General features: G+C 39.2%; 1 protein-coding gene across 1 annotated transcript in view; it reads left to right on the forward strand.

Moving 5' to 3' along the window:
- The first annotated feature begins 1,140 nt into the window (after nt 1-1,140).
- Nucleotides 1,141-17,600, forward strand: part of slc1a7a (solute carrier family 1 member 7a) — a 34,426-nt gene continuing 17,966 nt past the window's right edge. The window contains exons 1-2 of the mRNA XM_075482388.1: nt 1,141-1,281; nt 7,937-8,016. Coding sequence (XP_075338503.1) covers nt 1,141-1,281; nt 7,937-8,016 — 221 coding nt within the window. The remainder of the gene's footprint in view (nt 1,282-7,936; nt 8,017-17,600) is intronic.

The following is a 17,600-nucleotide window of genomic DNA, read 5'->3' on the forward strand; positions in this document are numbered from 1 at the left end:
TGATCAAACCTCAGAGGAAAGCTAGCTTAACAGAGAGAGGAATTGACTGACTGTTGAAACTGATTGAGATAATGAATTAGACACATTGTGGGATTTCCAAAAACAGTATTCTATCATGTTTATTTTTAAAATAAATTTTCAGTCCCACATTAGAATTGACAGAATGATATAGGGCATTCTGTATATATAATTGTTTCTTAATGTACTGTGATTCCAGATTTATAGTTGTACAACCCTTTAGCTTGTTTTCATCTGACGTCAGTACTTGAAAGCTGTGAGACTGGATTTAATCGTCTGCAACTCACACAGTGTAGAAATGTTCTTGTTTCTGTTTTGTAGCTTCAGCTGTCATTATTATGTTCAGTCATACATCTGTGAGGCTGAAATGCAACTAATCATGGCTGTACGCCTCCGTTTTCTTTTTGCACAGTCACCTCGGTCACTTCACCTCGGATTACTTGTTGGGATTTTTTTTCTTCTTCTTTGTTTTTCTTCTTTCCTTTTTGGTGGTTTGTACAATCTGCTGTCCAATTGTTCAGAGAGCACTTTAATCCAGCCTTAGATCTGAGTTGTGCAGTGCTGCCTAATAGGATCGTAGTATTAACCCTGATGACAATACCACCAGCTGTCGCAGGGCCCTCTGTTGGCCACCAGTTGAAATGTGTCTGTGGGGGAGGGAAGGGAGCTGCTGGAGGGGTTGACTGACTGAAAAGGAGACAGACACAGCTTGACTGAGATAGCGAGTGAGTCTATGTGATGCTCTTGGTTTCATGTGAAATAACGAAGGTCATAGCTTAGAGGAGAAACACTTACTCCTAAAGTAATTTGTTTTTGGACCACTACCTCAACTTTTAGTCATCCTTCTTTGTCAAAAATCCAATCGACTTTTTTTTCTTGACTTTTCTCTTTCTTGGGAGTTTTTCTCTCTTACAAAACCTTCTCCCTCATCAGCGTGCATCCAACTACTTTGCCCCACCTGCTACATCCACACCCAGCTCCTTCCTCCAGTGTGGTTGCAGCTGTTGGCTCTGTAGCGTTTCTATATGGCTGAATAAGAGGTGAAAGGGGGGCTCGCTCTGGTGGTTTTCTCTGAGGGGTTGTGAGGTTGCAGTCAGGACCAGGACAAAAAGGTGAAGGAGGATGGCAGTGGCTCTGGAAGAAGTGTGGGGCCGGGTGAAGAATGTCTGCAAGCAGAACGGACTGCTCATCCTGTCTGTGTTGGCTGTGGTTATCGGCTGCCTGCTGGGCTTCTTCCTCAAAGGCAAGCAGCTTTCCACGCAGGTCAGTTGGTTAAAATACTGGAGAATGATGGTGACCCTCTACCACCCACCCTCCCTGACACACAGACACATTGCCCTTTTTGCCTCTCATCTGCCTGCCCTATCACCCCCCCAAATGTCTTAGTGTGATCCCCATCTTCTTAGAATTCCAGGATGGATTCAGACACAACTTCTGTTCAGTAGATAAGCCAGCTCCTTGTTCCCTGCGGAGCGGGTTGACCTCCTTGCCTTTACTCCGTTTTTGCAAAGACATACACAAAAAGGTTTATCCTTTTCCCATGCCTTACCACAATTTTAGTGTTAATCGTACATTATTTCATCTTTAACCTTTAAAGCCAGTCTTAACCCAGAAATCGTTCATTACTTTTGACTTAACTTGATTTTTGTCTCGAGATGGCAAACAAGAAATCACAATGGCATGAATATGCAGAATACACTTAACGTCTCACAGATAAAGATAGTGCCCTGTGTTTTGAAATAAAGCCCCTCTATTCATGTCTAATTGAACCAAAGTACTTGTTTCCTTCTCCATAATTGTCTACATAAAATTGAAGTTCATATTCACATGGATTAGAAATGTGTCTGCTACATGGGGGAATTGGGCAAGATATTGCAAAATTCATTCCAAAGAATGAGAGGCTTCTGTTTTATTCTGCCTTTTTAAGATGTCGTTCAATTTTATTTGGCCTGAGTGAACCTTTAGAAAGGGATTGCTTACGGGGAGATTAGTTGTCAACCGGCCTCAGAATTATTCAGTCAACCATCATATCATTTGTTCTTATGTAATTCACACAAGACCAAAAGGGAAGAGGAATTAAATAGTCGGAACTCAGAGAATGCTATGAGGCTGCTGAGACAGCATTCCAAGCTAGATTTGACAGGAATGGTATGATTTCAAATGATAAAGGGATTGCGTTGAAATTGGCTGATGACGATGTGTGGCATTGGTTGTATGTAGGCATTGCAATCATGTTAGAACGCTTGTGCTTTGTTTTATACAGTCCTCACAGTAGGGGGTCATTTAAGTTGTATGTACGTTAGCACACCGACATTCGTCTAAGTATATTAAGCTTGTGTCTCTTTTAGGAGGAGTTGTTTTGCATGTGAAAAACACTCCAATACTCTCATATTAACATAAACTCAGTGTCACACACAAATTGTCAGTACAATGTAGGCAAAATCACTTCATCTTCCAACAAGATCAGTTTAAAGTACTGCAGGAATATGTGAAAAGTAAAAGTCAAACTGGAAATGGGTGCATGGAAATGGTAACTATAACTCATGCCTATTTTAAAGTCATCGAGCACCACAGAAGCCACTCAGCTGAATTCATCACAGTGAACTGCCAAGATGTTTTATTGTCCACAGTCCTCTGTTGCTGTGTGGTAGCTGTAGGCGCATACCAAAAGGACTGCATAAGTAAAAATCAAATAAATCCTGCAAAAAATGCTGGAGGCACCTGCTAATTAATGGAAATGAAGTACCAGAAAGCAGCCTTTCCGAAGAGTGTGTCACAGTCATCAGTTCGTATTATTACTGCAGTAGTTTAAACACAAACGCACACGTTTCATCGCATCAGACAGATTTTCATGTTTTATCTTGAACACCTGAACTCTCTTGTACGAGGGAAGTGCTGGCTTTATACCAAATAATTCTGATTATTGTTTAACTATTTGGATTACAACATCTGATGAGGCGTAAGTCACTGGAGTGACGTTAGCCCAGAGGTTGTGAGTTGTTGTGCTGGTCAAAGACTTTGCTAATGATTTTTGCAACACCATTTCTTCTCCATCTCAATGAAAATTTTCCATCCCACTGTAGTTTTGTAGTTTTTTGGCAGCTTTTGAGGCCGTGGTGAATGATCAAGTAGCTGATGTTTAGCAAGTTAGCTGCAATGGTTACCAGATGGTTCACTACCTTAGTTTAGCCAGTTAGCGTGCAGCCGTCACTAATTGGCACTTAGACTACAGACAATGGGGTTAGTGTTTAAAACTGACAAATAGATGATTGGTCCAAAACAAAACTAGTGCACAAATGAAACTTATTCCAATAGCATTACATGAATGTTTTATGTTTATGCATTTGGCAGACGCTTTTATTCAAAGCGACCTACACTGGTAGGGTAAGGGGGTCTTGCCTAAGGACCCCTTCTGGAGGTAGTACCTTTCACGCAGTATTTACTGCCTGTGTGTGAATGTGTGTGTGTGCGTTCTGATATGAGCTGTTCCTTCATTCTTCCTTCTGCTGTATGTTGCATTCAATTTTCTCCTCCCTATTGTGGATATGTACAAACACATTTTTTATTGATATCAACACAACAAGAAGTTTCATCTGCTATTTCTTATAGGTTGTAAAGGAAGCTTGACAGAATTTTTGCAGCGAAATTTCTGCTTCCGTTTTTTGTGTCCTGCGCACTATATAGGGTTCTCTCTCAGTTCCCTCCTTACATTTTTTGCAGTGAGAGCACATCTCCAGCAGAAAGTCTCCCACTGTGACACACAAGTCAACAGTGACTGTGGAAAATGTCCAGATCAAATAGTCCTCCCTTTATACAAAAAGTATTTTGCGTGCTTATGTGAAAATGACTTAGGGTGCTTTTTGTACTCAATCAGGTTACTGACATGCTACCAATTGACCAACCTAGTTGCAACATGTTTCTCTAGATGTTTCTTTTCAGTATAACTTACTTTTATTGCTGTTTGTTGCCCTCGTTAAAACCTTTTTTTTTAGATGTGTTGCTAACTTCAAATTCCAGGTGAGCCAATATTTTCCCTGAAAGTATGAAATAAAATATTAGTTTTCATGCATTTTTACCAAGCATTTCAACCATTTTGCTTTTGTTTATTTTTTGGAATTGGGGTCAAATTGGAACCGAGTCAAAACCCTTATATGGTGATAATTCACCACAAATCATTAGAGTAAGCACGCTAATTTAGTGGAAACATTATTTTCTCTATGCAACAGTTAGCTGTTTTGCTGAAAGTGATGAGGTCAGAACCTAGATGCTGAATTTTAATCAGGAATTTACCTTCCGTAAAAGCAAATTCATTAACAAACACAACAAACAGCTCTTGTTTGTTTATCTCTGCCAGAATTAGACAAAGATTTATTCAGATGATAATAAGTAAGGTAAGTCTGTTAATACTGAACATACTGTGCATCATAGTAAATGGAAAAAAAATGTCAAAAGACAAACTGCCTGACTGAACTGGGAAACTAAACAAAATGGAGAGAATGAAAACTTCAAGGCTTAACTATGCCATCATTTACACATTTATCACCAGGGATGCAGCAGTTGTTAAATTCCAATGAATACAAATACTGATTTTAAAAATAATAGGTTGGTCGATGGCCAAAACTGAATGTCAGGGATTTACCATAAGAATGTTTTTTTTTGTTTTTTTTTTAAATGATTGATTTGAAAGTATTTCTGCCCTCCATCACGTCTTTAAATAAGCACAATTGCATCTATACAAACCCAAACATAACCTTTCACATGAAATTGAGTTTTAAAAAAAACAAAAACATTTGAAGACTTTTTGGCCTTGTTAGCCAATATCAACAAAATTAGTATTCAAAGCTAAAGTTTCACTGTGCCCAATAAAATGAAATATAAATACATCTTTTTAGTTTCAGGGCAAAGTCAATGCAGGACAACCAGGACACACCAGATAAATACCAGCCACTCCTATCAATTGATTTTATCCTATTTGCCAAAGTGCCAGTTGCAGTTAACAAGCTGGAAACCAAGCTGATACCAATGTTAGGCTAATAAATATGTGCATGTAACTGTACTGACACCTCTTTACCTCCGGAGCTGACAGTAACTGACAGAGGAAGAGAATTCCAAAGTTAATTGCTCCTTTAATTGTCTCCTGCTCCCACTGCTCTTCGAGCACAATGAACATTTTTCATTGAACTTCTACCAAATGCCTATGTCAGGCAGCTTCTTTTGTCAAGACACATAAATGTCTGCTGTCCATAAATGATTCCCAGCATCACATGTTGGATGGACTCAATGAGAGCCTTATTAGGTGTAAGTGTAAAGACGGACCTCAGGAATCTATGTGCCTGGTGAAAATGAGAACATATGTAGGTGAATCAGCTTCCTGTGTGTCCGTGTGTCTGTGTAGATGTAAGTATACTAAATATCTGACATGCACCCACTGTTGCCAGATGCCAGGATTCAGGGACAGCTGTGGCTGTTCTTCACGCACACACACACACACACAGTAGGGCAAACACACACGGGCACACACGTATGTACATTTGTGTATTTACTCTGCAAGCTCTCATACAAAGACACCTTGCCACACACACACACACACACACACACAGACAAAGACGCACCCACCCACACACACACACACACTCATTTAGCCTAAAAGCTTCAACATTTCAAAAGAGAAATAAAAAAGCTTTTATTGCTCCATTATCTGCTGCACAGATGTCATGTACTGTACTTAAATTGACTCCTCACAACTGTTTGGTTTGGGCATAAGCTTTTTCCACTCTTCTCCTTGTCCTACTGTCACCCATTACACCTATAGAAAATTTAGCTGGGATCAATGTTGCACAGAGTGCAAACCAAATCCAAAGCTGTCACAGAGTGGAACATGTGAACAATTATATAAAAGATGCAAGCAGCTGCACATATAGAAAAGAATGTCTGTCTTTTTAGCCAACATCTTTCAAGTTAAATACATAGATCTATCAAATTAATATTGATTACTGTTTTGGTTGGGCTGAGCAGAAAGAATTCACATAGCTTAGGGAAATGTGTAGACTTTTAATGCCTGACTGAAGATAAATGCAGCAAGTGTGGTGAATCTAGGCCAGGGTTCTAAAAGGTAGTGACCTGCATTAGCCTCCTGACAGCGGCTATTCACAGTCAGCATTTAATCCAACAACCACACGTGTTTAAGACATTCTGTCTTCTTTTGTTGTTGTTGTTTTTCTCTGATCCACATTTACTTGAGAAAATCCTCAAAATGCCCGCCAGCTGGTTACAAAATTATTGTAAATGATTACACATTGAATGTTATCATTTAATCTCTGAAGATTAAAACTTGGATTCTCAGATTTGTGTTGCCATCCTTCCTTTTTCAAACACATCTTCACGTGACTCACACAGCTGTATTCTTGAACAACAAACTCAGTACTTTCGCCACCAGAATGCATTCTTTCCCCTTTAATAATGTTATATTACCACTCAGAAACTGTCTGTTCATCTTAGCTTGCAGAGCTTCTGGGATTCTTGCTGCTGGTACAGTTTGAGAACCCACCACAAAAATGTCTCCTTTAGGGGTTTCTGGAAAGAGACATATTGCAGGTCCAATCAATTCTCTCTATTTTTTTCTCTGCTGCAGTGGCAAAGACAAAATAATTATGCAGTGGGGAAAGTTATGTTTATCTGGATGTGTAGTTAAATTTTTTAAAAAGTACTCCTTTCATGTCTGTCATTTCTGAGCACTCTTCTACGAATACAGTCTCACTTTGAATATCGTGTACAACCTGAAAATATTCATCACATTCATTTGAGCACTTTAGAACATACTATTCCAACCCTACTTCAGTCCATGATGCATGTTTTTCTTACTGCTACAGATCTTATAAAGCTCCAAAGGCCTTCTTTTCGATATTGTATGGTAATGATTAGCTCAATAAGCTCTTTGAAGGAACTGTTATGAGTTCAGTTGAAAGTATCAACTTAAAACTTTTGAAGCCTTTGAAAAATTTCACTGCTGTGCATTGACATTCAAGAAGTCCCTGCATTCACAGTGACATAAAGACACTTCTATCAAAAAATGTGTGACTAACAGATGTGATCAAACAGACGTCTTATACTGCAATTCTGCAAAATAGGCTTGTAATAGCTCTAAACTTCCACTTTTTCTTTGTTTTTCTTCAGTTGGAGAAATACTGAAATTCCAGACTGAACCTATTATTTGGCAATTGTTAAATGACTAATAAACTCATTTGGCAACAATATTTCATGCCCTATTGTTTCTGTGTTCTCTGAACAAAATGTCAACATGGTTTAAAGAGTGTTCATAGCAGACTCAGTAAGCACAGTTCACATGATCATATTGAGCATGATGATAATGAAAAGAATCAAACACAATGTTTTGAGATGATCACTCTTTACATATAAGTCTGTTTCAGTCGAACAGTCACTAATTAGAGATGTAAGTCAATTCTTTCCCAGCTTTCTCAACTGCTGACACGCAGCACAAACACAGACCTTATGGCATTAGTACTTACTGACAAAAAACTAAAATAACAGTTACTATAACAACCAGGTATAGTTTGCTCGGTCATATGCTCGGAAAAAGCGGAAGTTCAAGGAGACCTGTGTCTTTTCCGAGCATATGACCATTGTGTTGTAGCAATGTTTCATTCAAACATTCATGCTGTCTGTAAGAGCTAACAATCAAAAATACTATTCCAAATTGCAAGACACTCAACAATGTACCTGTGGTACTGTCTCCATTTAGTGAGATACACAGGAAAGAAGGGGCCTCTCGAGGCCTGTATAGAGAAGACATTTGGCTTTATTTCCAGCTCGCTATGAACAATTTAAGCATGAGCACCATGACGAGCTGATGTCGAATATCTAGTACAATGAAAATGCTGTTTGTCTCTGCTGCTTGCAGGAGGTGAAGTATATCCAGTTTCCCGGAGAACTACTAATGAGGATGCTGAAGATGTTAATTTTGCCCCTCGTCGTATCCAGGTAGGAGCAGCTCTATCACACATAAACACACACCAACTCTTTAATGCCATGTGTGGCTTGTGCTGGACTGTAAAGAAGAGTACTGAATTATTTTTGTGGATTACAGAGCTTATGAAAAAAAAATACATTGCTTGGTTGTCAGTGAGGCATTAAAAGCAGGATCCAGAAATTGGCTTTGCACCATTTTTTTTATACAATGCACTACAAGAGTGTAAAACTGTGAAGTGAGCCAAATTAGAACGAGCTGTAAACGGGGGATACAGTATTTCCAGTCTCCAGGCAAACATCACTGTCACTGCAGGCAATCCTTTGTACACCCCAAACATGTAAAGAGTTTTACTTGTATTCATTATTACGTACGTAGCACACTGTTGCAGGGATTAACATATTTCGTCTGAGAAATGGGCGCTGGTCCCTTTTTCAAATCTCCTCTGTAGAATCAATGAAATAGAAAATCTGTCCATTCTCCGAACATTTTGAATGTTCTGCTGAGGTGTTCGAAAGTCAATTTGAAGCGACTAAAGTTTTCTTCTGAATCGTAAAGCAGTGAGAATAACCATTTGAGAATTCCACACAAACAGGTATCCAGAAATACTTTTAATCATCATCCAGGAATTGTTCAGCCTTGTTGTGCATAAAACATTAGCAGATCAAACGTGGAGCAACATGAAAAAGACAATTAAAAGATAAGCTTTATAAAGAGAGAAAACAGTATCATTTGTGTCTGAAGAAAAGGGGTTAAACAGATGATATCCTTTACTATGCAGCCACAGTGTCCACAAAGTATTGTAGGGTATGAATGAACAATCCCAATCCTTAAAGCCTCAATTAAAAGAAGGCATTCAAAGCAGGAAGTGAAAATTTATAATAGCAATCATTTTAATCATATTAGTATACTGTATGACTATGATAATAAAGAAATCCTTCCATCAATGACTTAAGTACAAGTCATGATGTCTCCATCTGCTTATTAGTTAGACCTGCAGCACTCTGGTTGATGGCTCCATGATGTTTGGGGTAGATAGAAACTAGACGATATTGTTGCAGCACTCAATGACCCTTTTTCAACATCAAGGATTGAAGAGAAATATTTCAATGGATGAAAAGCTGTTGGTCTTTCATAGCTATGGATGGATTCTTAGTGGAGCACAGCCTGCCAGATTTTCCAGTTTGATTATTTTAGGCCTAAATCTCTTAGTTGCCTGCATGAGGTCAGTGACGTCTCTTGCACACACACAAAAAAACAACACTCAGAAACAAATCATACAAACGCACCGGTTACATGCAGGGTGCTTTGTACAATAAGCTACTTACAATCTATCCAACAGCAAAGACTGGATGATAAGTTAATCCTCTCGCTCTCTGTCCCTCACTGGCTGTCTCCCTCTCTGTCTTTATCTCTGTCTGTCGCTGTTTTATGTGCATTTCAACTGTATGTTTCTCTTTCTGCATTTTTCGCTGTGGTTTAAGCACAAGGCAAAGACCAGAAGGAGGATCTGTTTCCTGCACATTGCAATAAAGTCATGATCCATTCCCTCAGTTTAATAGATTAAGGGCAGTGTATCACTTCAGTTCATGTTTCCTGCCAAACATAAGCATTCCACGCCAAGAGACATTTACTACAATCTGAAGGAGTGCTTGCCGGCAGGGGGTCAATCACAGCATGTTCCGTGCACCACTCCAGCCTAGTGAATGTAAAAGCAATCAGGGCAAATTTTTTACACTGTGCATCGGCTGCTGCATTCTGCAGCATGCTGAGTGTTCCACCACGTGCTTGTCTGCAGCTTCATGGACACAATAATGGATAATGGAGGTGGAAGGCGTTGCTTGTTACCTCACAGCTGTTGCACTTGAAATAATCATCATTCACACACTCCCAGCCAATTAGAGATGATTGCCAGAATATTTCTGTTTCTTGTGCTACCCTCTACTGACGTGCACAACCATCAAGCTACGGACACACACAGAAACAGTGAAGCTGGATATCCTGCTTTACTTTCTCCTCTCCTGTTAGAGTATCAAACTGGGATGCTCTGACCAGCCGCTTGACATGATATATGGTACAGTAGGGCTTATCTAGGGGTGAATATCCTCCATGGCCCTATAGTCTCTCTGTCCCCATTTTTCCCTCTCCCAGCGCCATCTGCGCACCAGCCAAAGCGGAAACCAGATTATCCCATGAATGCGTCATGCAGAATCAATGGTCACTACACTTACTGCCTCCTGATGTTCCGTTTCCGTGTTTCTTTTATTTTTGAGGGAATGTAATCAAAATATTGTTTTAATAGAGACAAATACTGACAAAATATCCCTTTATTTATGTTTATTTCAATTCAAAGCTAAGCTCCCTTATAATAAACGTAGAGTAATTTCACTACGTGTGCTTCTCAGGCATTTTGGTTTGCTTTTGAACAAAAATGTGCTTATTTTGTACTCCTTTCTTTTAATCTAACACTGAAACTACATTCAAAATAAGCTGTTCTAATCATGCTATACAACATATTTGCTCTGTGGTTCATTTTTTACCATATCAGAATACTGCAAAGTGTCAATGTGGTCAATCATTTAATGAGGATGGATAGCCAGATAATCATGTCAAATTCAAGTCCCAACACCCTTAAATTGTTTTTTGTTTTTTCTAATGAAGCAGTGGGTCTCACTGCGGTTATTTGTTTTCAGGCTGCAAAAAAAAAATCAAGTTACAATGACTTTCAGGTGAACTTCAGCTTGATGCAGAAAGCTTTATTTCAGATACCACAGGGCCTAATTTAATGTAAAATTATTCTTACATATTTTCTTTATTAGTTCCTCTATGGCTCTATTCAGGAGCAATGTTTAATCAACTGCATAATGATGGTCAGACCATATTTATTGCGGAACACCACAATACTCATTAGAGAGTGTACTACCCTCAGGAGCACAAGAGATCAATCTTGTTCAAAGAAAGCCTGAACTAATTAATGTCTCTCACCCATCAAAAATTTAGCTCTCCTTTGCTGATGTTGCTGATATATTTCCTGTCTGGAACTTCAGCAATATTTGAACTATTGAACAGGTTATTCAAATGCCATAGCTTCAGTAACAACTCAGGGAACTTACGAATTTACGAATTCACCCAAGTTGTCCTGATAGTGAGAGTCCAAAAATATAAAAGCCTGAAGGTCTGCAGTGCACCAAATACATTGATGTAGCTGCTCTGTGAGAGCATTGAGGGGTTGTCCAGAGTTTTCAGATTGTTGAATTGAATAATACTTTATTGATCCCCAAGAGGAAATTAATGTCGTTGCAGTAGCGATTATTAAGGGAAAAAAAGATTTGAAAAATTTACAATGAAAAACAAAATATCATTTGACAAACTGTTAGAAAGTTGGAAGAGTAGATGAGAGAAAGTTGTTGCTGAAATTTCCCAAGATCACCATTAATGCATTAGGGGGTTATGCATGTATCCTGGCAGTGATGACATCACACGTCTCGCCGATGACATCACATGCAACATTGGCAGTTAATGTATGTGAACTCTCTCAGAAGACAACATGGGCAGAAACTCACAGCAAGCAGTTTAACATTTGGGAGGCAGAGACTCTCCTTCATAGTGTCATGTCCAAAATAATACCATCTGTTCTATAGATACACAGAAATTCCTCATTTATGCTTCGACCATACTGCCACAACTTATCTGCATTGGGACTTCTCAAACTCTCGTCTACATATTATAGCATTTTGCTGCCACCAGGGGTTTGTCTCAGAATTTACGTGGCGGGATCTGAGGGATGGGCTGCTCTTGGTTGGGTTAGTGCTGTTGTTGGTCCCTTAGCTTTCCTCTGCTGTGGAAAAAAAACACAATCAGAGAGGGCAAATATCTGTTTTGTGATGGAGTGAAACAAAAAAGATTGTCCTGTGGAGCTGTTGTCTGTGCTGTTCACCTGTACATATTTGCTTTTTATCAGTTTTTGCCCTTTTCAAAAGAAAAATCGTTTTAAATTTCTTCACTTTGCTCTCTTTTTTATTTTTTTTGCCTCTGTCTGCATTCTCGACATCTCCTCGACATCTCCTGGAAAGCTCAATCAGCTGCTCTCACATGTACAAAACTTTTTCTTGTGGGCATGGTGAGCTGTTACAGCAGAATTTAAAAGCTACCAGAGTTACCAGCAGAAATCCTCTATGAAGCACTACATCCTAACCTGTATGGAAAAGAAATCTTTGGAAAAGCAGTATTTTAAAGGGAAAAAAGGCTTAGTAGAAAATCTCAAAAGCTTACAAAGATAGACACAAAAAACAACAAATCCAATAAAGTTGGGACACTGAAATATAAATCTCACAAATCAATATTTTAATGTCTCGTATGTTAAATGAGACATTGAAAAAAGTCCCGAAATCTTTTAGATCATCTTGAATTTGATGATGGCAACATCTCAAATAAGTTCAGAAGGGAGCAGCAATAGGCTGAAAAAGTAAGTGGTACTTGAAAGACATAGCTGCAAGAAAATGTAGCAATTAGCTTAAGTCAGTTACATGATTGGGTATAAAAAGAGCATCTTACAGGGGCAGAGTCTCTCACAAATAAAGATGCGCAGATTCAACAATCTGCAGCATACTACATCTACAAATAGTGAGTGATTTCAGAAAAAAATTCCAATTAGAAGAGTTGCACAAAATGCACAAGTGACATAAGCCTTCAGCAAGACGTTGCTAAATCATGTGCTCCATCTATTACAACAGCATGGCTTCATAGTAGAGGAGTTCAGGTGTTGGATTGGCCTACCTGCAGTCCAGACTACTGGAGTCACTACGTCCCATCATCCTATATTTTACACAGGTGTTAAAATAAATCTTTCCATACCACTTTCCACAGTAATCGGGGGCTTCATTTATAAGACAGACATAAGCACAGACTACCCTTGAAGCGTTTTTAATACAATGTTACTTTCACACGGAAATGATTATCTCTCAAAGAAAAGTCTTTGACGAGAAGTGATTTCCCTGGTGGGTATGTAGCAATATACCGCTTGGAGAGCATTGACATCCCAGTTAGTGTTAAACTTTGCATGAACTTTACAAATAATGTAATGAGAACAGCGAGTTAAGAGGATGAGTAATAAACTGTCAGACAGAAGGTGTTTTGAAGTAAATGCAAGATGTGATGTTCTATTAATGGTATTCACAGTTTACAGAAACAACCAAAGAAAGGCCATGGAAGCTGATGAGGTTACTCCATCAGGGACACACTCCCAATCTGTGTGTTTTGTTTGCCAGTCAACTATGCAGTCCAGTGAGTGCTTGCTACACATTGCCTGGCTTCAGTCTCATCTCCTGTCAGTTTTATCTCATGTTTCAAAAGTCTCCTTCTCTCTTTTGCTTGAAAATCCACTTCAGTAAGCCTGTGTTGTGATGGTATATGCAGAGATATCACTAGGCTTGTCCTCAGTTTAGGTGGATTTGAGGTATATACATTACATGTTTTCTATTGCTAAACCCTGCTGTTAATTGTCTTAATTTATTTTACCAAAAAAAGCCCCCGGACACAGTCTTCTTCAGTAAATAAAAAAGCAAATCTATGGCTAGAACACCAACTGCATGTAACATAGTGTTATTGGTTGGCTTGGCAGGTCAGGAAGCAAAGTTGGATGAACAAGAGGTTTATAGAAAATTGGTTTTCTTAATCTCGTACGAAGAACAGAGAGACGGATAAACACAGCAGTGTCTGGCAGAGCAATAAAGAATTTCTTCTCTGACTCATAGCGATGACCAGATAGCTACAGAAACACAAACTACGACTTAAAAAACCCATCTGGAAAAAAAACTGAATCAATTTTTTGTTAAATATTTGTTTCTTCTTTTTCTTACTAGGAAATAGTCAATAGAGCTAATCCAGGCTTTACCTGACATGTGTTCTATTTCACCATACAAGACCTTGATTTGTATCGACATTCACACAGCAGAAAGCACTGTGTAATCAGAGTGATGAGTGTGTCATAAGCTGTTTTCACAAATGAATGCTGAAAACATGGTTTGAAGATGTTTGGATTAAATGGGCTACTAAGCTTCTCCATCTAAGTTCTAATTTCAATTCAGTTTATTTATATAGCGCAAAATTACAACTACTAAGGGTTGTGTTAATTCATGAACTGAAAAGGGATTGATTTGAAAAAGCCCCTCTAAGCATAAGGTTTGAGCATCCATTATGTCTGATCTAGTCTAATATATGATCAAATTCCATCGTGTGTCAAGTCCATGAATTTTAGATACAGTATATAAACAGCCCTGTGTGAAAGTGTCCAGCCCCCCTCTCATTTGCTTATTACCAGGATGGTTTATAATAGGTAATAATCACTTCCCATGTGTTGTTAGTGTTTAACTGGCCATAAATGCTCAGTAAAAGGTAGTTATTAGGGAGAAGGCACTAATCCACAGTCCATTTGTGAACCAGTAGCTCCTTTGTGTAAAGGATTGCAGGTTGAAGACCTGTCCCGCACAGAGTTTTAAAATAAGATGTACTTTCTTGATTCTCGGTTAGGTTTAGGTGTTAAAAATACACAGTCAGGGTAAGAATTCATATACAGTATATTGTTAAGATCACATGTTATAAAATACGCAGTTGGATAGAGGATAAAATCTGCATAATTACAGTGTACACATTTCTCAGTTCATGCTTCATAATTCCTGTGATGTCACGTAAACGCTTCATGTGCCAAAACAGCTTTCTGGGCACACAATGCAATCTCACAATTTATTCTACTCACAATGATTCTACTACAGCATTTAGGGCATTTGAACAAATGTATTACACAGTTTGCAGGGAGAGTTTGCTGGTTTAAAAGTGGAGCATTTATGTTCCACGTAAATATCTGGGCTGCCAAGGCAAAGACCAAAGTATCACTGTAATACCACTGATAACTCCCTTCCAAGGAGCCTCTGCCTTCTCTCTTTCATCTGGTTGTGGGATTACTGTAATGCTCTTGCTCAGGGAAGATGGAGCAGGGAAGACTGTAAGCTCCATAAATCTTTTTGCAGATCTGCTGTATGTGTGCTCCACACTTCATGATCCAGGTGGCTGCACATGGCAGATGACACACTGCAGTCCCACCTGCTCTCACAGTTCTCAGTGTAGATTCTTGCTTTCAGTGTCATAAAACCACTTAAACAGCTGACCTCCACTGAAGGCCTTTGTTCATCTGAGTTCATATGGTTTTACTGACTCACCAAAATTAAGAATTAAGTAAATGCTAAGAAATTTCCTTACTAAGTTTCTTTTAATGATTTATTGAAAATGTATTTTACAGTGCAGCATACGTTTGGTTGAATTGTCATTTCCCAGAAGATTAATGTGTTGTTGTGTTACAAGTTTATCTCGGTTTAACGGCCTGCAGGAAAATCAAGCAGAATATTTCATTTTTCCTGCTGGAGATCATCTAATCCCTGAGCAGCTGATGGAAAGCCCCTTAGTTGTCACCCCTGCAGTCATATTTCTTATATACCAGAAAGGGTACAAGGTTTATTCTCTCAATCCATGTGACATTCTGCGATTATAAACCCTTTCTCATTAAAACATTCAGCTCAAGCCACAAACAGTCAAAGGTATCTAACCTTTGGCTTCAACTTCAAGAGCTTTTCTTTACAATGTGACATAGTAGGGGGATTATAACTTGGTTTTAGGTCTGGCATCTATGACAAAGGTTCATATCATGAGTACCTAATCCAACTGCAGTTATGCAAAATGTCAAGTGATATGCAAGAACCGTACTTTCCTATTCTTTCTGGAAAGAACACATTATTACATTGTGGGTCACTTTTGAAAACTCTTTGTAGCTTTCATTTTTGAGAAGAAGGCATGTGTTTAAAAAGTCAACATCCATTTACAGGAGATCTTTGGAAAAAAAGCTTCTTAGAAATAAATAGAAAGCAGTTTGAATGGCATTTTGTGAACACGTGTTGCAGTCTGCTGCAGTAGCCGGGTTAACAGGCTATATTTCAAGGCTTCAAGTGTAGCCAGAGGATACCTGTGCCAAGATTTCTTGTACCCTGTCCCATTCATTGTCTAAGTGTAAATGAGATTTAAAAAAGCTATTAAGATTGAAATTTTTGAAAGAATTGTTTGCCTGAATGCAATTATGGCCTACTCAAACACGATTGGCCAATACTAATACTAACTAACTAATACTACAACAAGTCCATTGTCCATTATCTACAAATCCTGGATAGTAATATGTAAATATCAGTGGAGGTGAAACTCCATTGAAACATTGTATGAATGAGTGCCATGCACAGTATTTGCAGGCCAGCTGAAGATCAACCTCTTTGCACCAGCAGGTGATTAAGTAGGTTACAAATCTTACAGCTTGGGTGTTTACTGTATTTTGTACGACTGCAGGAAGTAGCGGCAATCATGGCAGTTGCTGGAACACTCATGGCTAAAATGAAGTTTTATTTGACAACAAACCAGATGTGACGCAGCTGTTGCTGTTACATGATCTTTAGTCTGACGCACTAGCCTGTGGAAATACAGTAAGCCCTCCACTGGCCAAGGATTTCATGCTGCATTCTCCTCCCCCTCTGCAATCTGGATCCTGCTGCATTTACAATCCCCTTTGCTGCTGGGAAGAGTAGCAACTGAACTAGCAAACTGTACGCTGCAAATAGCTATTTTTTTTTATAGAGATTTTAAAGATCTAACATGGCAAACCTGTTTATTTGTGTGATTGCACAAAATAATAGATGTTTGTTGCATTGTCTTGTCATTTCTGCTTAAACAATTTACCAACTGGCTCAATGTAACCAAAGCAACATCACTCCATACTGGAATTGGCACTGCTCAATATAATTGTTATTTTTTTAAAGGGGATAGAGAATCAAAATCGTCTTTTTCACGTTTTTGGTGTTAGTTCTGAGTCTCCCCGCTGTGGGGAGTACACACGAAGTGCCAGCAAGTGTCAGAACCTCTGTTTCAAGTACTCCCCTTTTTTGAATATCCCCCAGAAAAAGTGCCAATCCGTTTTTTGTGAAAAAGTGATGTCACTTTTTCAGCAATCCCCCCCCCACACCCAAATCAACAGCCACCCAGTTTCAGACACGCCCCTTCGGCGAGAAACAGGAACAGGTGAGCCTTCCAAGGCTGTGAAAGCAGACTGCGATCGTTACATATTCTTCCCCCGGAAAGCAATGTTCACGATCAATGGCTTTTATTTATTTTTAACAGCATCCCCAGTACACACAACCGCCGACTTTTCCTTTGCTCTGCGCATTTCACGGAGTACAGTTTCACAAACCTTGCACGATTCTGAGCAGGCTTCAGTCGGAATTTTGCTCAGTAGATGGTCAGTTCCGACAGGGACAGACACAGACTGCTGCGAGCTGTGCGCTCCGCTGAGAAGGTGATCGGCTGCAGCCTCCCATCTATCCATGACCTGCACGTCTCCAGGACTGTGGGGCGAGCAGGTCGGATCACAGCTGACCCTTCTCTATTTGCACCACTCCCCTCGGGCAGGAGGCTTCGGTCCATTTGGACCAGAACCTCCCGTCACAAAACCAGTTTTTTTCCCCCTTGCTGTTGGACTTAAGAACACTTCATAATCACCTCATAACCTGCC

This window comes from Odontesthes bonariensis, chromosome 14, assembly GCF_027942865.1.
Source record: "Odontesthes bonariensis isolate fOdoBon6 chromosome 14, fOdoBon6.hap1, whole genome shotgun sequence".
Classification (NCBI taxonomy): Eukaryota; Metazoa; Chordata; class Actinopteri; order Atheriniformes; family Atherinopsidae; genus Odontesthes; species Odontesthes bonariensis.